At 41.6% G+C, this 21,245-nt stretch overlaps 2 protein-coding genes and 1 long non-coding RNA gene across 3 annotated transcripts in view; 2 read left to right on the top strand and 1 right to left on the bottom strand.

Annotated features, from left to right (window-relative positions):
• pak5 (p21 protein (Cdc42/Rac)-activated kinase 5) overlaps window positions 1-21,245 on the top strand; it is an 88,490-nt gene that overhangs the window by 12,202 nt on the left and 55,043 nt on the right. The window lies entirely within an intron of this gene.
• LOC146691574 (uncharacterized) lies at window positions 4,168-5,409 on the bottom strand. The gene is made up of 2 exons (XR_014915374.1): window positions 5,005-5,409; window positions 4,168-4,416 (listed from the first exon to the last, which is right to left on the bottom strand). It is a non-coding gene; the product is annotated as an uncharacterized LOC146691574 (long non-coding RNA).
• LOC146691573 (uncharacterized) lies at window positions 18,120-20,835 on the top strand. Its single transcript, XM_085431422.1, has one exon. It carries the CDS (start codon window positions 18,192-18,194, stop codon window positions 20,523-20,525), a length of 2,334 nt encoding a protein of 777 aa, XP_085287548.1. The 5' UTR covers window positions 18,120-18,191; the 3' UTR covers window positions 20,526-20,835.

Here is a 21,245-nt window from a genome sequence, read left to right as displayed (position 1 = left end):
TCATCATCTATTTGTTTTCCTGACACAGAATAATCAAAGAGAACTAAAATATCAGTACCAGCTTCGGCGATCAGTCAGATTGTTATTTTAAATATTGGTGTTGGTCAAAATTTCACAATGTGCACAAGGAAGCAGCTAGCCTCCAACCACGTGCATTTGGGTTGAGGTTTTTTTTTTCAGTTTGTAGCTGGGTGAGATGTTGCTGTGTGTTAATCTACGGAGAGACAAATTGCACATTGGTTTGTTGTGCGCCTGCTTGCAGGACTTTTATTTTGGAGGAGCTCCAACATCCTCGCATGGTTGTGGTTATAACACATTCACAACCCTGCCAGAGCGGCACTATGTGAGCAAGCCGCAGGCTTCATTTGAACTCCCGGTGTGTTTAGAAAGACCACTCCTTAAGTCGACCGTGAGACGCAGGAAGAAGCGGAGGAGAAAGTCGTACGCCGCTGAAATATAAATGGGTTGCACATCTTTGTTTCACTGCAACAGAGCAAACAAAATGGTCCACCCCTCTGAGGGCAACAGTTAAGGCCAGATTTCTAACTAGATAACAAAGAGATCACGTAGTGATAAAGTGATTATGCCCGAGTTCGTTTGGGAGGATTAGCCAGTTGTTTTTGTTGCCCGTGTGGTCGCATGCCACATGTAGCAGCATATACAGTGAAACCACGGAAAGTAGGTCCTTCACGTAGGTCTGCTGTCTCTGCTCTTTTGTAATGTTCCAGGAGAAAAGGCAGTATTACTGATTGTGCAGTTATTCAGCACGCTACAATGCATTATGAATTATTTGGCTTTCTTTCCTCCCTGTTGTTCTATTATCCTTCTAGCTAAGCCTCTTCATTTCATCTGCCCTGGACGACTGTGCCACTGTGCATTTCTCTCTCTGTAATTTATCCATCTGCAGAAACAGATCATGTGTATTTGTGTGTGTGTGTGTGTGTGGGTGTGTGTGTTCAGTCAGTAATAGGAAACGTTGTGTTTAAGGGTGATGATTACTCTGGCCCTTGTGGTTTACAAGTAGACAAGGTAATGATGGCTGTTACTTTCTCAGCTATCTCCAGTCAATCCTCCTGAAGTGAGTTAGTGTGTGTGTGAGAGAGAGAGCATTTGTGTGCTGAATAGTAGGAAATGACTCTGAAAGCTTGGAGGTATTGCTTCTCATTTTCATGAGCAACATCATTTCTGAATGACAATGAATCACGAGGTCCACCGATCAGCTGTTGCGGTCTACTCATTTCTAACTCAGAGATGACAAAAGTCACTTGCTGATGTTTATCACGGGCTGTGGGCAGGTTTAGTCTGTAAGTGCTGGCCTTGAACTTGTTTTAAACACTGTCTCTGGCTGCCCTTTAAATGCCTCTGTGGCATCCAGCCTGTAGCATCACAAACTACTGGAAAAAGCGATGCTTTGTTAATTGAAGTGGCACTTCATTTCTTACATTTTGGCAGCTATGGAAAGAAATAATAAATTCACTACCCTCCACATCCTTTAAACACTGTTTCAAAATAATCTCTGTCCAGTGAGCATTTTAGTGGACTGAATATAAAAATGGACATTGCTGCTGTGGCATGATCCCCCAAATAGCCAGGTTTTCTTTGCAATTGCTGGCTTGACAAAACTCCAAACCCCACTCACACAGATATCACAAAGGTGGTTTCTTTGTTAACCCAGGCTTTCTGCATCACGCTGTATGCACTCTCAGATAGAAAGGGGCATTTGACACATCTTTTTCCGCACAAACATAGATCAAATGAGCACTTCAGTTTGAGATATTGTCAGAGGAAAAGGTTGCACAGATGTATAAAGAACATGAAAACCTCAGCGTAGCAATAAAATGCCACACTGTTTGCTGTAAATAAAACAAGAGCTTAATGCTGCATGATCAACAGAAGCATGCTGAGGAAAAAAAAGGTTATGTTGATTTAGGCTTATCAGTAGCATTTACATATTTTCTGAATCACTAACTGAATGCATGCAAATTCCAGGGACAATAGCATGCATACAGTTTTTAGTGGTGTAACTTTACAACTGCGCTTTGGAGCCCAGTGTTTGTAAGCCACAGTTCAATGGGTAAAATATATCCCTGCAATTTATTTGACCATTATTGGAGAAGATGTGTGTCAATATGTGTGTTTGAAGCATGTATGTGGAGTTTTATAGTCCTTATGTTGAACTATGTAACAAGAAATTTGTATTTTTTTTTGTCATTTACTATCCTGCTTATGCAAAACATCTCTGTGCATGTTGTTAGTCTGATGTAAAGAGAGGCTGCAGAGCAGAACCGTTTATTTAAATGATACCTTAAACATTTAAACTAATTATTAAGATGGAAATGAGTGAGACATTTGTAGAAAAAAGAAAGAAGGAAACCAAAACAGAGATGGAGGGAAGATAAGCTTGGTTTAGCTATGTGAGCTCTGAGATTCAGACCACACCCAGTCTCACTTGACTTGCACATCTGATTGTCACAGGCTGTGACAGTATTATCTGCTCTGACTTCTGCCTCCTAGGATACAATGATTAAAGCTGTGGAAAATAGATCAAGAGCAACCAAGGAACTATAGAAGGTTTTGCCTTTCACCCCGAGTACCATTAGGAGAGGTTTAGAGCAGCTAAGGGATGCCATCAACCCAAAATAAGAGCTTTATAGCATCATTTTGAATTTCTTGCGTGTTAAGACAAAGCCATGTACTAAATGTAATCTGCATTTAGCCTTTTATTTTTTGCTTCTGATCCTTTAAAACTTGCAAACTATAACAAAGCGAGATGCAAAGTCATTTCAAACATCTCATTCCTGCTTTTGGTTAGTATCTTGTGACCCATTTGATTCATCTCGGTATCTCTTAGGTGGACCTCGGCCACCTAAGGGAACCGTCAGTACTCAGCTGTGAAGCTGCATGGCGACACTACTGGATATAACACTGGTTATATGGTGCGTGCATATCTGTACCTTTTCCATGGGTCTTAGGCCTGAGAACAGACACAGGCACATATTTCTGTGCGCTCTCACATATCGACACACAGCGGCACTAATCCCGGCCCGTTATCAGTAAGCATCAGCGTGTGAAGTCATGTGGACTGGTATGAGTCTGTGGCTGAGCCTCAAACACTGCGCTGCTGAGATCCGCTGATGAGAACATCTCCGCTGGACTCATGTCACACCCCGACCCACCACTGCCTGGGGGCCCACATTAGCTCAGAGGCTGTTTGGTGGAGCGGAAAGGCAAGCTATATTTAGCATTACATGTAGTCAAGAACTGCTGTATTCAGGACACTAGGCAAAAGTCAGATGTAGTCAAAATGGTCAACTTTTGCAGAGTCGTTTTGCTGCTGCATTGTTGTTTTTATTACAGTTTTACCCTCCAGAATACAAAGAGTTACTCTGTTTGCTCTCGAGACTCTAGCTCGAGAACAGATTTAGTTAATCCTCAAACGTTTGTTTTAGCTGTTGAACTACTGAACCCGAGTTCACTGAATATCTCTGTATCGATTTTTATTATTTTTATAATCACGTAGCGGTCAAGGATTTGCCCCGCGCTGCATTAGTTTAGTCTTTCAGAGTGGGTTTAGTGTTTAATTATTCATCACGGGACATAATAGATCAAACTGAAATGATTGTCTCTGTCATGTCGGTCAGCATTTGTTTGGTTTTCTGGAACATGATTTACTTTGTCTGCTCCACTACACAAACCGGCAGCATGGCCCTGTCACCATTTGCATGCAGGTCCTTTCAGGGTTTGAACTCTGGCCTCTTTGTTGTGAGGGCATCCTGTACTAGTGCATGTGGAAGTGAAAGTGCATTAGCAGAAAATTCAGGAGACAAAGAATTTGAGTTGCACACAGCAAATCCAGCATGTCCAAATTAACACTGTCGGATTTGATTTCAACACTATTAAAGTGTCTATATGGGTCCACACCAGAAAGTGTTAATTTAACTCTTTTTGGAGTTGGTACATTAACTCTGATTTAGTGTTAAACACCAAATCTGTCTGGAGTTGATAATTTAACACTTGGTGTTAAGAGTTTATATATTAACTCTCAAAGAGTATTTTAGTTTAACTACGTAAGAGTTATCTTCTAATTCATTCTAAAAAGCGGGAATTTTACTGTTCTGAACTTCTAGAAATTTCTTTTGGAAATAAACATTTACTAAAAAGATGCAATGGTTTTTGAAAAACATTTATTCTGAACTGTGCACCTCAATTTCAAAACATTTTCTGAAAGATGTAACAGTATACATGTTCTCACTTTCATTAGAATTTTGTTTATCAAAAGGTCTGACATGGTAAATGCAAATAACAGCATTCTCATCACTTATTTCTTCAATACAATATGCATGTCCTTCATTCATCCCTTTGTGGAACTTCAACGCACTTCTGCTCTCCCCCATATTCCATCTTCACAAGCATATCCTGTGTGGAGATTGAATAAAAATTAGTTGACACTAATTAATGGCACAAATAATCCAGTAAACAATTGCAGCACAGTAAAAAAAAGGAATCCTCTTTGAGCCATTACTTGTGTAAAGTATTTTCCCAAAAGACAAGGACACAGGCAACAGGTAATACTGAACTAAATGTAAAACCTCAACCTTTTTCATTTTTACCTAAACCGTGTGCACAAAACTCTGGAGGGATCTATGCTAACGTAGAATCCAGTCAGGACGTCTGCTACTGCTGTTTGCTCGTTTTTATTTTTTATTTTTTATGGGCGATCGTTTTCAGGCTTCAAGTAGCACCATTATACCAACATTTCACATTCTGCACATTGTTTTAGGTGTATTTGACCAAAAGTTTGACTGAAAATTCACATGCAAGCTGTTTTTCAAGGCTGTGGTATTTGCCCGCAAACAATACCTTTCAGCTAGCTAAAACAGAATATTATGCTATCAGCGAGCAACATGGCTAATGCCTTTCACACAGCTTTGTCTCAACTCCAAAGAGCCACAGAAGTAAAAGCTCATAATAATAATTGAAACAATCTTTGAAAAAATGACTTACCAAGCATGGCAAACAACTCAAATATGTAGAGCAAAATGTTCTGAAACGGCTTCACTTCAGCTTCGATTGGAGCCGTGCTGGGGGCGGAGTCTGTGAATTTACTCTGTTGGTGTCATAGCCCCTGTAGGAGTTCAGAGTTAAGAGGTCAAGAGTTAATGTTTCCATTGTAACACCTCCAGATTTGACAGAGAAACACTCATTTTTAACACTCGATTTTAACTACTATCATTTTACACCTCAGAGTTACATTAAAAGAATGTGACTCTGCTTAGAGTAAAATTAACTCTACTTTTGCAAGAAGACTATTAACACCAAAACATTTAACACTTTTGAATTTGCTGTGCAGGTGTTTCTCAGTGTTAGTGCTTTTCTTGGCTCATGCTCAGGAATTAAAATGGGAAGGAATCCATAACTGTTCCAGGACTGAATTCAGTCTGACAGGCAGTTTAATGTAAAAATAATAAGTTCATTTCTCACGTGCTACAGCCTGGCATTGCCTTCACCTGACGCCACGGAGATACTCACTTAACATATCAGAGAGTAATGTCACCTGACAGTCCACCTTCACACTCAACGGACATCCTTTGTTTCCTTCCTTCTCACTGTCAAGGGTGCAAATGTCAATGAAGCTGTGGGCGGGGGAACTTTAGCATTTGGCTAGTGCTACAAAGGGGCACAAGCCTACAAACTTTGTTTGTAGAGTCAGGTGTCTTCAAATGTTTCAAGCAGCTTAATAGATACCACCAAAAATGCAAATTGTTTCTGCACAGTTTTACAAAACACGTGTCCTGCTTGGAAAAAGTAGAAAAAGCCTTCCAACGTGTGATACCTTCACTCTCAGAGGTGAAGCCGCTGACTCCATGTAGGATTGTAAGTTTTTTCTTTTCATCTTTTTATAGAAATATCACTCTCCAGAGAAATTTAGGAGATGCAGAATATCTTCCTTGTTTTCTTTCCCACACATCATGCATGGACTTCGTTTGAAACAACTGAGAAAGAATTTCAGAACTTTAAGACCACGCACTCGGGGGATGTGAAACAAGCACCATTTTGGCTGCTTCCAAGCACAGTAAAAGTTACATTTCTTTCATAAATATTGGAAAAATCTTCAGTTATACCAGAGTAAATATAATTTTAAAGCGCTCTTTAAGGACTTAAGCTTAAGGACCTAAGCTTATCCCAGTGTTTCTTTTTCTGTTTAGCCCTACTGCCATTGGCATATTTCTCCTTTGATTTAAAAAAAAAAAAAAAAAAAAAAAAAAAAAAAAAAATATATATATATATATATATATATATATATATATATATATATGACTATGCTCTAAACAGGCTAGAATTGCTGTGGTAATATAGACATTGCTAATGTAGGTCAACAGATTCACCCGTTCCATTTACCATCTGCAGCTAAAGACAAGTGGTGTGGAAGAGAAGATAGTTATACGCAGCGACTGGTTGTAGAAGTGGAGAGAGAAGAAATGATCTGTCCAGTCTGAAGTGGTGGCCTGATCAATGTTTTATAAGTATGGCCACTCTTCTTTGTAGGTTAGACTTATCTTTCCTCCCCCACGTGTGTGCCAGTGGTGAAGCTGTGAGTCATAGCGGGCTGTGTTTTTGAGATAATGGCCCACATTGTGTGTGTGTCTGTGTGTGTTTTATGTTTTTTCCAGTACAATTGACAAGCAACACAATTAACTAACATTAGTTTTAATTTAGAGACCATGAAACCATTTAATTTATAACATTTGAGGCTGAAAAGCAACACTGACAGATTAGTTTATGTTGCTATAGTAGCAGATCTGCTGTGATGTAGAGCAGACACAAATGTTTTCATGCATGGCTTCCTCCACATTTTTAATGTTTCAACATAAGGCTGCAAAGACCGGAGCTTTTATGTATTTTTTGTGTGTGTGTGTCAAATGGCCTGCATCTCATGTACGCTACAAACCAATCAGCTAGAGGTTGTACGTGGATGTGGAGGCCATGGACATTGCAGACTTCTTCTGTCAGCTGCTCCCTTTAGAGGTCGCCACAGCGAATCATCTTCCGCCATCTCACACCGTCTCTTGCATCCTTTTCTGTCACACCAACCCTCTGCATGTCGTCCATCACTACATCCATGGGCCTTATCTTTGGTCTTCCGCTTTTCCTCCTGCTTGGCAGCTTCATCTTCAATGTCCAATATGAGTTATATTTGCTATCCTTGCTCTTCACATGTTCAAGTGTTACAAGATGGTAGTGAGATCTGCTTTGATGTATGGTTTGTAGATAGTAGCGCTGACAAAAAGACAGGAGGTGGAGCTGGAGGTGACAAATTTGAAGACGGTAGTGACTAGAATGGACAGGATTAGATATTTTTCCTTAGCACTGTTGGCTGACATGAGGGACTGCTGTGCTCTCAGAGTCATGTTTTGCTGCTCATCAACAATGGATATAATAATAATAATAATGGATACTTTATTGATCCCTATGGGGAAATTACTTGTTTTTCTCTGCATTTGACCCATTCACTCAGTGAAGCAGTGGGCAGCCCACTAAGCAGGCGCCCGGGGAGCAGTGTGTAGGGACGGTACCTTGCTCAGGGGTACCTCAGGGTAGCCGTTAAGTGGATTCGAACCGCCGACCTTCCGATCATGGGGTGACCACTTTACCTACTGAGCTATCCCTGCCCAATATATATAGGTATATATAAGGCTTCTTTCTCCTGCTTAACTGTTCTTGATTAGCAAAATGCTGACTTAAGGCTATCTAATGGCTGTTTTTCTTATAATTTCCTAAAACCCTTCCGTGAGCGAAATTGTCTGATCATAACATACTAACTGTGAGGCTGCAGAGTTCAAAAGTGACAATAAATCTAATGACCTTTTGGAGGCACCCTTCTGTCGCCCTCTGTAATGTCTGTAGTGACAGAACAAAGGCATCTCACTTCAGCTTTCTGCGTGGTCATTTTACCAGTAAACATAACAAAAATTACTGCACAGATATTATCTTTAATCTGCACAATATGCACAAACGTAACAGGCTGCCTATGTGCGACCCCTGCAGGTGCTGCTCAGCCATGGAAACCCATGCCAAGAAGCTCCCGGTGCACAGTTTCTGTGCTGATGTTCATGCCACAGGCCTCTTTTGGTGCTGCACTCCATATTAGTCCCAGTTTCTCATGTGGGAAAATTCATTGCCTGCAACTGCTTTGGTGGTCTGTCAGTTTATTCTGCTACAATATTCTCTGAGCCCAAAAGTGATATTTGGGAAAGCTTGGCCAGGTATCGATGAGGACAGTTGACATTGCCGTGATAACTTTATCCATCTCCTCCTGTAATGATCAATAATTCTTTGTCTGAAGTCTAAATGCATTTTTTGACATGATGCTTTCTAAAGTGACAGCTCAAACCCTGACGTTTTTACAGTGTTTTTAAAATGGAAAATAGCCTCAGATTTAACACTTAAATCCCCACGGACTGCCATTTGGCTTTTCTACCTTTAAAACCCGGAGAGCAGCCAAATGGCTTTTAGCTAAGCTTTAACTTCAGCGAAGTGGAAGCTAAATTGGCTAGTCATTCATATGTAAATTAGGTTGTTACCTGGGAATTCTGGAGGGAGGGGAGTGGGGGTGTGTGATTGAGGGGGTGGGGGAGCTGCTAAAAGCTGTGAACTTCCTTTTGTGTTCGTCTTGATGCATTCTCAATCATCCAGGGAAATAAATCTCCAAAAGTCACCAACTTGGAGTGTTTCAGTTTGCCATCTTAGGGAGAAATCAACACACATGGGTGTATGTCCTTTGTTGCTGAGATTTATTGATAAAAACAGTACAAAAAATCAACCATTTGTACACATATTTACAAATAATAATAAAAAGTGAGTGAGTACATTTCAACATTTTCAACATTATACCAGTGGTCTGATTGATGCCACAATGGAGCAAATCGAGCAAAGACTGATAAGTTCGCTGCAATTTCCAGTGTGTGGGGATCATTTGTCACCAACTGCATCACGTGCTACAACCCTGGTCTACATATCACCGTTGATGAACAGCTTTTCCCATCAAAGACTCGGTGCTGTTTCCTGCAGTATATTGCAAGTAAACCTGACAAGTTTGGGATCAAGTTTTGGGTGGCTTGCGACCTAAAATCCAAGTACATTTGCAATGTCTTCCCATATCTTGGCAAGGACCCCAATCGTCCCACTGGGGAGAGACTTTCTGAAAATGTAGTAATGAGGCTGATGGAACCATTCCTAGACAAGGGCAGAAATGTTACCACGGACAATTTTTTCACATCGCTTTCACTTGCGCAAAAACTTCTTAGACTGAAAACCACCATCCTCGGCACAGTCAACAAGATTCGCAGGAAAATTCCTCAATCCACTAGACAGACAGATCGCAATGAATTCACCACTCAGGTATGTTGCAGGTCTTTTGTGGTTCTATGTTTATGTGTTTCATTGTGTGTAAAAGGGCTATGGAAATAACAATTTATCTTATTTCTTAGGTGTTTTCAGGAACACGGCAACTGGCCAGCGCCGTGTTCCTCTGCGGACAGTGTACTCCCGAACCATCTGGTCCATCACATCCACGCCACACTTTGTTTTGTTGTAAAGGGTGACAGTGTTTGGCTTCCTTTTGGTAGTGTTATCAGTCTGAACTAGGGCTGCCACGATTTGTCGACTAGTCACGATTACGTCGACTATCAAAATCGTCGATGACTGATTTAATAGTCGACGCGTCGTTTGAAGCTTTGTAAGATCACAAAAGACGCAGGAATAAGTGGCAGGATTTAAGAGTGTAATAACGGACTGAAACAGAAGATGGCAGCATTGCATGTACAAGGATGTCAGCTACCGTTAAACCCCGAAGAAGAAGAAGAAGCAGCTGTGTCCCAGAATTCATAGCGCGGCCCAGCGCAGTTTCCAACAATGGCGGCAGCTGGTTAGTTTTAATGTTACTCTTATTATTCTTTCTGGGTCACAAAATAAACGTTTAAAACACTTACACCCCCGGAGAGCAGTCATTTCGGGGTAGTACCTTAGACCCCCGCGGAGTCATCATTTTGCGTTTCTACCTTTAAAAGCCGGAGAGCAGTCAAATGCTGGAAGTGGAAGCTAAATTGGCTAGTCATTCATATGTATATTGGGTCGTTACCTAGGAATTCTGGAGGGAGGGGATTGGGGGAGAAATCAACACACATGAGTCTAGGTCCTTTGTTGCTGACATTTATTGATAAAAACAGTAGTTTCATTTCATGTTATTTCCTTTTTCATTTCAAGCAAGGAAGTGGATGTAGTTAGTAAGTAAGATATTTCAGACATTATTCTGACACAGAGGAGGAGATACTGGAATTATAATTAGTATCTATGCATGCATTTGTGATTTTGTTTGACCTTCCCATTGCTCACAATTTGAATTTGTTCACACTGCAGATGAGTGTCTCAGTCCCCAAACAAGCTCTCTTTTTCGGTGGAGAAGCAGTCTCCTCATCCGCAGTGAGTGTGGAGAAATCAACACACATGAGTCTAGGTCCTTTGTTGCTGACATTTATTGATAAAAACAGTAGTTTCATTTCATGTTATTTCCTTTTTCATTTCAAGCAAGGAAGTGGATGTAGTTAGTAAGTAAGATATTTCAGACATTATTCTGACACAGAGGAGGAGATACTGGAATTATAATTAGTATCTATGCATGCATTTGTGATTTTGTTTGACCTTCCCATTGCTTACAGTACAAAAAACCAACCATTTGTACACATATGTACTAATAATAATAAAAAGTGAGTGCAACACTGCAACCCATCACCCCGTCGTTCAGTGGTCGTTGATCAGTGGTCCATTGTGGCACCATTCAGAGCACTGGTACAATAGTACCAGCAAGATATGGGAAGACATTGCAAATGTACTTGGATTTTAGGTTGCAAGCCACCCAAAACTTGATCCCAAACTTGTCAGGTTTACTTGCAATATACTGCAGGAAACCCGTCACCCCGTCGTTCTGTGGTCCATTGTGGCACCACTGATCAACGACCACTGAACGACGGGGTGACGGGTTGCATTGTTATGTGGTCACACCCCCGTCGTTGATCAGTGGTCCATTGTGGCACCATTCAGAGCACTGGTACAATAGTACCAGCAAGATATGGGAAGACATTGCAAATGTACTTGGATTTTAGGTTGCAAGCCACCCAAAACTTGATCCCAAACTTGTCAGGTTTACTTGCAAACACTTGGAGTGTTTCAGTATGCCATCTTAGGGAGAACTCAACACACATGTAGGTCCTTTGTTGCTGACATTTATTGATGAAAATAGAAAAAAAACCAACCGTTTGTACACATGTTTACAAATAATAACAAAAATTGAGTGAGTACATTACAACATTTTCAGCAATCACTCACAATCCTGGCACTGCCACGGTATCTGTCGCCTGCATTTACCACATGTGTACCTGTAGCAGTGAACACATCGCACAGTGGCCTGATTTTTTTTGCATCTGTGTTTGACCTGACACGTGGCCCTTTTTCCAGGGCTCGGTGTGGAGGGTTGTGTCCGAAGCAACTGTTCTTTTCTTTCCTTCTTCGCAGCTACATGAGAGTGAGCCAATTCGGTTGCAAGGGCTACCAGGAAGTCCACCCGTCTTTCCTTCGTCCCGGTGCATTCTTGATACAGCACATGTGCATTCAGTGCTGCCATGTCAATCATGTTATAAAACACGGCAACTGGCCAGCGCCGTGTTCCTTTGCGGACAGTGTACTCCCGAACCATCTGGTCCATCACATCCACGCCACACTTTGTCTTGTTGTAAAGGGTGACAGTGTTTGGCTTCCTTTTGGTAGTGTTTTCGGTCTGAACCACGCTGTGCATGCTGCTAAGAATATATACTGTCTTCTTCCGTTTGGCCGCATACGCCGTCAGCGTGGCAGCAGAGGTTGAAAACACCTAAGAAATAAGATAAATTGTTAATTCCATAGCCCTTTTACACACAATGAAACACATAAACATAGAACCACAAAAGACCTGCAACATACCTGAGTGGTGAATTCATTGCGATCTGTCTGTCTAGTGGATTGAGGAATTTCCCTGCGAATCTTGTTGACTGTGCCGAGGATGGTGGTTTTCCGTCTAAGAAGTTTTTGCGCAAGTGAAAGCGATGTGAAAAAATTGTCAGTGGTAACATTTCTGCCCTTGTCCAGGAATGGTTCCATCAGCCTCATAACTACATTTTCGGAAAGTCTCTCCCCAGTGGGACGATTGGGGTCCTTGCCAAGATATGGGAAGACATTGCAAATGTACTTGGATTTTAGGTCGCAAGCCACCCAAAACTTGATCCCAAACTTGTCCGGTTTACTGGCAATATACTGCAGGAAACTGCACCGAGTTTTTGATGGGAAAAGCTGTTCATCAACGGTGATATGTAGACCAGGGTTGTAGCACGTGATGCAGTTGGTGACAAATGATCCCCACACACTGGAAATTGCTGCGAACTTATCAGTCTTTGCTCGATCACAGCGGGTGGACTTGTCATCAAAGCGTAGGTGTTGCATGATGTCTTGGAAGCGGTTTCGTGCCATAGTTCCAATTATCTGTGGGTTTCCCAGGTTTGCTGACCAGCAGTCATTTACAGATGGAACCCTGTAAACCCCCCGCAAGATGACAATAGCAATAAATGCCATTAGTTCAGGGAGGTCCATGAACCAACAAACATGCTCCGTTTGCTGTGCATGTTGAATAGTCCATTCTTGAATGCTACGAAGCATGTCAAGAGTGATGAAACACAGGAAGCTCTGAAGGCGACTCAAGATACTTCTCCTGGCCTTAGCCGTTGGCTCTCCATCTGCAGCGTACGGTTCTATAGGGGTGAAAGGGAGACGGGTCCCCACATGTTCTTCACGCCACACTGTGCCATCTTTCGCTGTCTCAGTCCCCAAACAAGCTCTCTTTTTCGGTGGAGAAGCAGTCTCCTCATCTGCAGTGTGAACAAATTCAAATTGTGAGCAATGGGAAGGTCAAACAAAATCACAAATGCATGCATAGATACTAATTATAATTCCAGTATCTCCTCCTCTGTGTCAGAATAATGTCTGAAATATCTTACTTACTAACTACATCCACTTCCTTGCTTGAAATGAAAAAGGAAATAACATGAAATGAAACTAACCGGAAGACTGATCAGACAGCTCTGAGTCCGAATCCGGCTGAACTTCTAGGTCTTCTCCATCCGAGTCACAAGGGTCGACTTCCGCCAGGATCATTTCCAACGCCTGCTGGGTGGTGAGTCTTCTCTGCATTTTCTTTCCTTGGAGAGGAGGTCCGTACACCACAGGATTCTTCAGGGCAATGAAGGGTTAGGCTAAGTGCAGTGAGATTGTATCATATATATACCCTTGATCACAATTGATCAGTGGGGTCAGGTCACACTGATCAGCGGGGTCACACCCCCGTCGTTCAGTGGTCGTTGATCAGTGGTGCCACAATGGACCACAGAACGACGGGGTGACGGGTTTCCTGCAGTATATTGCAAGTAAACCTGACAAGTTTGGGATCAAGTTTTGGGTGGCTTGCAACCTAAAATCCAAGTACATTTGCAATGTCTTCCCATATCTTGCTGGTACTATTGTACCAGTGCTCTGAATGGTGCCACAATGGACCACTGATCAACGACGGGGGTGTGACCACATAACAATGCAACCCGTCACCCCGTCGTTCAGTGGTCGTTGATCAGTGGTGCCACAATGGACCACAGAACGACGGGGTGACGGGTTTCCTGCAGTATATTGCAAGTAAACCTGACAAGTTTGGGATCAAGTTTTGGGTGGCTTGCAACCTAAAATCCAAGTACATTTGCAATGTCTTCCCATATCTTGCTGGTACTATTGTACCAGTGCTCTGAATGGTGCCACAATGGACCACTGATCAACGACGGGGGTGTGACCACATAACAATGCAACCCGTCACCCCGTCGTTCAGTGGTCGTTGATCAGTGGTGCCACAATGGACCACAGAACGACGGGGTGACGGGTTTCCTGCAGTATATTGCAAGTAAACCTGACAAGTTTGGGATCAAGTTTTGGGTGGCTTGCAACCTAAAATCCAAGTACATTTGCAATGTCTTCCCATATCTTGCTGGTACTATTGTACCAGTGCTCTGAATGGTGCCACAATGGACCACTGATCAACGACGGGGGTGTGACCACATAACAATGCAACCCGTCACCCCGTCGTTCAGTGGTCGTTGATCAGTGGTGCCACAATGGACCACAGAACGACGGGGTGACGGGTTTCCTGCAGTATATTGCAAGTAAACCTGACAAGTTTGGGATCAAGTTTTGGGTGGCTTGCAACCTAAAATCCAAGTACATTTGCAATGTCTTCCCATATCTTGCTGGTACTATTGTACCAGTGCTCTGAATGGTGCCACAATGGACCACTGATCAACGACCACTGAACGACGGGGTGATGGGTTGCAGTGTTGCACTCACTTTTTATTATTATTAGTACATATGTGTACAAATGGTTGGTTTTTTGTACTGTAAGCAATGGGAAGGTCAAACAAAATCACAAATGCATGCATAGATACTAATTATAATTCCAGTATCTCCTCCTCTGTGTCAGAATAATGTCTGAAATATCTTACTTACTAACTACATCCACTTCCTTGCTTGAAATGAAAAAGGAAATAACATGAAATGAAACTACTGTTTTTATCAATAAATGTCAGCAACAAAGGACCTAGACTCATGTGTGTTGATTTCTCCACACTCACTGCGGATGAGGAGACTGCTTCTCCACCGAAAAAGAGAGCTTGTTTGGGGACTGAGACACTCATCTGCAGTGTGAACAAATTCAAATTGTGAGCAATGGGAAGGTCAAACAAAATCACAAATGCATGCATAGATACTAATTATAATTCCAGTATCTCCTCCTCTGTGTCAGAATAATGTCTGAAATATCTTACTTACTAACTACATCCACTTCCTTGCTTGAAATGAAAAAGGAAATAACATGAAATGAAACTACTGTTTTTATCAATAAATGTCAGCAACAAAGGACCTAGACTCATGTGTGTTGATTTCTCCACACTCACTGCGGATGAGGAGACTGCTTCTCCACCGAAAAAGAGAGCTTGTTTGGGGACTGAGACACTCATCTGCAGTGTGAACAAATTCAAATTGTGAGCAATGGGAAGGTCAAACAAAATCACAAATGCATGCATAGATACTAATTATAATTCCAGTATCTCCTCCTCTGTGTCAGAATAATGTCTGAAATATCTTACTTACTAACTACATCCACTTCCTTGCTTGAAATGAAAAAGGAAATAACATGAAATGAAACTACTGTTTTTATCAATAAATGTCAGCAACAAAGGACCTAGACTCATGTGTGTTGATTTCTCCCCCAATCCCCTCCCTCCAGAATTCCTAGGTAACGACCCAATATACATATGAATGACTAGCCAATTTAGCTTCCACTTCCAGCATTTGACTGCTCTCCGGCTTTTAAAGGTAGAAACGCAAAATGATGACTCCGCGGGGGTCTCAGGTAGAAGCCTTCTTGACTTGACTGCTCTCCGGCTTTTAAAGGTAGAACGGTAGAAGCTGGGAATTCCATATTTTCAGGCGAGAATGTAGCTGTGTAAACCTCAAATATCTGCTCAGTTTATCAGGACACCACATATTTTCAAAAGCGCTCCGACGTTTTCGGAGACATCTGTTACCCACTAGCTCGTTAGCGAGCCGGGGGCTAGGCTCACTAGCGCCGTGAGAACACCGGACTCCCCGCAAATCGTTTTCAAACCCACCGCCGTCTTTCGCTACTCAGGTTAAATATATATGAGTCACTTAGATAACTTAAAATGTTATTGTTTGGCTTTTTTTTTTAGTATTTTATTTGTTCCTGAGTAAATCAGTTTGTCTGAGATTAAAGTTATAGTTTTTACACAGCTGAATAAACTTCAAGCAGACAGCTGATTATCAGAAGTGTGAGATGCTCCAGAATATACTCCAGTGTCCTGTTATATTTTAGATAGCAAGGAGTTTATTAAACTTCACCGAAACAATCTGCAAATTTCATTAAAATTTAATAAACTATCATCTTGTCTTTATTTTTAGTTAGCACAGACCTTAAACACTTAAAGCTGTAAGCTAATGATAGTTATATAAGAGCAGATGCTGCTGGTGCAATAAGCTGTAGTTTTGCGTCCAATGGATGATGATCTGATTAGTCGACTAATCGCAAAAATAATCGGTGACTAGTCGACTATCAAAATAATCGTTTGTGGCAGCCCTAGTCTGAACCACGCTGTGCATGCTGCTAAGAATATAGACTGTCTTCTTCCGTTTGGCCGCATACGCTGTCAGCGTGGCAGCAGAGGTTGAAAACACCTAAGAAATAAGATAAATGGATAGTACTGGATGGTACTTGGATTTTAGGTCGCAAGCCACCCAAAACTTGATCCCAAACTTGTCAGGTTTACTTGCAATATTCTTCAGGAAACAGCACCGAGTCTTTGATGGGAAAAGCTGTTCATCAACGGTGATATGTAGACCAGGGTTGTAGTGATGCAGTTGGTGACAAATGATCCCCACACACTGGAAATTGCAGCGAACTTATCAGTCTTTGCTCGATTTGCTCCATTGTGGCATCAATCAGACCACTGGTATAATGTTGAAAATGTTGAAATGTACTCACTCACTTTTTATTATTATTTGTAAATATGTGTACAAATGGTTGATTTTTTGTACTGTTTTTATCAATAAGATAAGATAACCTTTATTAGTCCCACACGTGGGAAATTTGTTTTGTCACAGCAGGAAGTGGACAGTGCAAAAGTTTTGAGGCAAAAATTAGAATACAATAAGAATAAATACAGTACACAACTGTACAGAATAGAATAAAATAAAATACTATATACAGTAGAATAAAATAAAATAAATATACAATAAGATAAAAATAGAATACAAATACAAATACTATATACAACTGAGTAAAAATACAACGATGACAGAAAGGATTATTGCACTTAGTATTATTGCATATGTATGGATGTGTGTGCTTGATCAGTTAAAGTCTTTATTATGGAGTCTGACAGCAGTGGGGAGGAAAGACCTGCGAAATCTCTCCGTCCCACACCGTGGGTGCCGCAGTCTCCCACTGAAGGAGCTGCTCAGTGCTGTCACAGTCTGCTGCATGGGGTGGGAGATGTTGTCCATCAGGGATGACAGCTTAGCCGCCATTCTCCTGTCACTCACCACCTCCACTGGGTCCAGAGGGCATCCTAGAACAGAGCTCAGCAACAAAGGACATACACCCATGTGTGTTGATTTCTCCCTAAGATGGCAAACTGAAACACTCCAAGTTGGTGACCTTTGGAGATTTATTTCCCTGGATGATTGAGAATGCATCAGCAGCTCCCCCACCCCCTCAATCACACACCCCCCCCACTCCCCTCCCGCCAGAATTCCCAGGTAACAACCTAATTTACATATGAATGACTAGCCAATTTAGCTTCCACTTGGCTGAAGCTAAAGCTTAGCTAAAAGCCTACCAGCCATTTGGCTGCTCTCGGGTTTTATAGGTAGAAAGGTAGAAGCCTGGGGATGTTAAAGACTAGAAATGAAAACATGTGAGTCCTGTCTTTAAATAAAAATATATAATTCCCTATATTCCTATCTATTCTTGACATTGAAGCTTTACTCTTCTTGATATTGTGACAAAATACTCTTGGGTTAACCACGAGCTTTCTAAAAACTTGCATATAACAATTGTGCACCACTCATTCCTCATCTTTGCTGCCCATCATTACAACTTTGCTAATGATGGGCAGCAGGTTAGTGTCATGATGTCACCTCAGACATAGTTAAAAGCCCTGTTAACGTAGCTGCTTCTCGCCGGGTGCGGTGGCACGTGCCTGTAATCCAAGCTACCGGGAGGCTGAGGTTGGAGGATCGTTTGAGCTCACGAGCTCTGAGCTGCAGCAGGCTATGTCGATTAACACAAAATAATTATCCTCATTCAAAAGTCATGTAAGAACCTCATTGGCTTACGGAATGTTGATGTTATTTAAAAAATTCATACAAAAACATGACCTCATTCTAGAATGTCATGTGACAACCTCATTGGCTTATGGTATTGTGATGTCACAGGCTTCTGAATCCATAAATAGGGGTGAGGAGGTACAACTTTCAGTCCGTTATTTGCAGCACTTATGTTAGCAGCATTCAGACGTTCACCAGTAAAGCATTTTCAAACATTTGGACCCTTTTCATACTCACGGTATACAGACTCCAACATGTCTCAGAAAGAGCAAGAAAGACAAGAAGCTGACCCCAGCTCTATTCCATGGTATGAGTCCCTAGACCCTTACATCAGCTCTCTTCCTTGGGATGAACAGGTGGAATTAGAGGAAAAGCGATTGGAAGAAATGGAGAAGGAAAATCTCATGAACAGAGAAAAGATTAAGATCCTGACAGAAGAAAATGAGAGAAAGAGCGCTGAATTAGAAAAATTATCCTACCAGCTTCAGGAAAGGGAAGGTATTATTGAGGAGAAACAATGGGCTCTCCAAGATAAGAAGAATCACGAGCTCCAAGAAAAGCTTGATGAAGCTCTAGAAAAAATTAAAGATCTGCTCCAAAATGAGAAAAAAGAGAGCATTAAAGGGGATAAAATGCTCAAGAAGAATGAGGAGCTCCAAGAAAAGCTTGATGGAGCTCTGGAAAAACTGAAGGAACTCCACCAAGAAGAGAAGCAACAGTCCACACAGCAGAGAGACATGCAGAGCAAACTCCAAGCCATGGAGGAAAAATACAAAGCGCTGCAGGTGAAACATGACAAAACTCTGGAAGAAATGGATTGCAAGCTGAGGAACATCGAGAAACAAAATGAAGGCTTGCAAGTGATGCTTGATGAAGCTCTGGAGAGAAATAAAGAGTTTCTGCACAAGATAGACCAACAGAAAATAAAAAAGGAAGAAATGGATTGCAAGCTGAGGCACATCAAGAAACAGAATGAAGGCTTGCAAGTGATGCTTGATGAAGCTCTGGAGAGAAATAAAGAGTTTCTGCACAAGATAGACCAACAGAAAATAAAAAAGGAAGAAATGGATTGCAAGCTGAGGAACATTGAGAAACAGAATGAAGGCTTGCAAGTAATGCTTGATGAAGCTCTGGAGAGAAATAAGGAGATCCTCCAAGAAAAGAAACAAGAGCCCATAGAGCAGAGACACCTGCAGAGCAAACTCCAAGCCATGGAGGAAAAATACAAAGCGCTGCAGGTGAAACATGACAAAACTCTGCACAAAAGTCAACAGTTGCTTCAAGACAAGAAGAAACTGGAAATGAAACAGAAAGAAATGGACTCCAAGCTTGACGAGATGGAGGAAAAACACAGATTGCTTCAAGTCAGGCTTGAGAAAAAAGCGCACGGAAATAAAGAGTTCATTCAAGAGAGAGAGCAACAAGGAATGCTCGAGAAAGAAACGGACCACAAGCTTGAAGTCTTGGAGGAAAAATGCAAAATGCTCCAAATAACTCTCGAGGAAACACTGCTCAAAAATAAAGAGTTGCTTCACGAGAAAGACCAACAGAAAATACAACAGGAAGAAATGGCTTGCAAGCTGAGGAACATCGAGAAACAAAATGAAGGCTTGCAAGTAATACTCGATGAAGCTCTGGAGAGAAATAAGGAGATCCACCAAGGCAAGAAACAAGAGCCCGTAGAGCAGAGAGACCTGCAGAGCAAACTCCAAGCCATGGAGGAAAAATACAAAGCGCTGCAGGTGAAACATGATAAAACTCTGCGCAAAAGTCAACAGTTGCTTCAAGACAAGAAGCAAATGGAAATGAAACAGAAGGAAATGGACTCCAAGCTTGACGAGATGGAGGAAAAACACAGATCGCTCCAAATCAGGCTTGATAAAAAAGCGCACGGAAATAAAGAGCTTCTTCAAGAAAAAGACCAACAGAAAATACAACAGGAAGAAGAAAAACTTAATCTCCAGAGGAATAATCAAGCACTCCAAGAATTGTATAACGAAACAAAGTACAAATCAACTGTACTGGAAGAAGAAAAGAAAAACCTGGAAAAACAATGCTCAGCGATGCAGAGTAGCATCAATGAGATGCTGAGAAAAAATACCGAACTTGAGGAACTTTCTAAGACCTTGAAGTACAAAAACACTGAAATCCAGGCGCAAAAGCAAGAACAACAGAAAACACATAAAGACCTGCAGTGTAGACTTCAAGAAATCCAGAAGAGAAACCAGCAGCTGGAAGACATGCACACAGATGTGCACAAGGCAAAGCGAATAGAGGAGGCAACAGTTAAAGAACTGAAAGACAAGCTTAAAGAAAAACAAGAACAATTAGAAGACATGGTGAAAAGATGCAACAAACTTGAGAAAGAAAACGCAGAAACAATCGATGAGCTGAAAACCCTCATCATTGAGAAAAAAGTGCTGGTGGAAGAGTATCTGAAAAAGAAGAAAAAACGCTTCCACTGGTTCTGGCGGAGGGGCACTGCTGCTTCTCACCTGATGTAACCTCGTCTTCCTCCACCTCTATTCCATCTTCATTTCCCCCCTTCCCCTCCCTCCTTTTTCTTTTTTCACCCTCACCCCCCGACCAGTCCCGGCAGTTGACTGCCCCCTCCTGAGCCTGGTTCTGCCATAGGTTTCTCCTTTAGGTTTCTTTCACTTTAAAAGGAGTTTTTCCTATCCACTGTCGCCTGGTGCTTGCTCAGAGGGGATTGTTGGGGTTTTCTCTCATCTCTCTCTTTCATTCTTTCTATCCTTTCCCCCCCCCCCCTTCTGCCTTTTCCTTTACCCAATAAACACAATTGCCCACATTTTACATTTGTTTGAAAAATGTCTTCATTCAACAATAATTCATCTTAGGTATAAAAACAAGAAATAGGTAATAGCTGCATGTGTGTGCATAATATACATACTTGTTTCCCAGAAAGATTTAATACTAGATGGATAGAGACAGGTTTTTAACTTGAATTGTGAGCTTTGAGCATCACATAGTTAAAGCACATGATTGCACAGCAGCGGTTTGTGTCGTGGCTCAAGAAAAAATTGAGTGTCTGAAATAATTCCTTTATTTGTGCAAATAGAAATAATTTTTACTCTCTAAAGAAAACTAGTATGTTTGTAAATGCTATTTTATAAAAGCTGCTTTTCTTGTCTAAGGTGAAAACAGTGCTTAACCTCTGATTTGCTTGTCCCAGCAGGCTATATCCAAGCACTCTAAACCAGACC

Source organism: Copadichromis virginalis, linkage group LG15, assembly GCF_057382275.1.
Source record: "Copadichromis virginalis isolate Kocher_CV1m ecotype Utaka linkage group LG15, C_Virginalis_male_GT1.1, whole genome shotgun sequence".
NCBI classification, from domain to species: domain Eukaryota; kingdom Metazoa; phylum Chordata; class Actinopteri; order Cichliformes; family Cichlidae; genus Copadichromis; species Copadichromis virginalis.
This window is presented reverse-complemented; position numbering and strand designations above follow the sequence as displayed.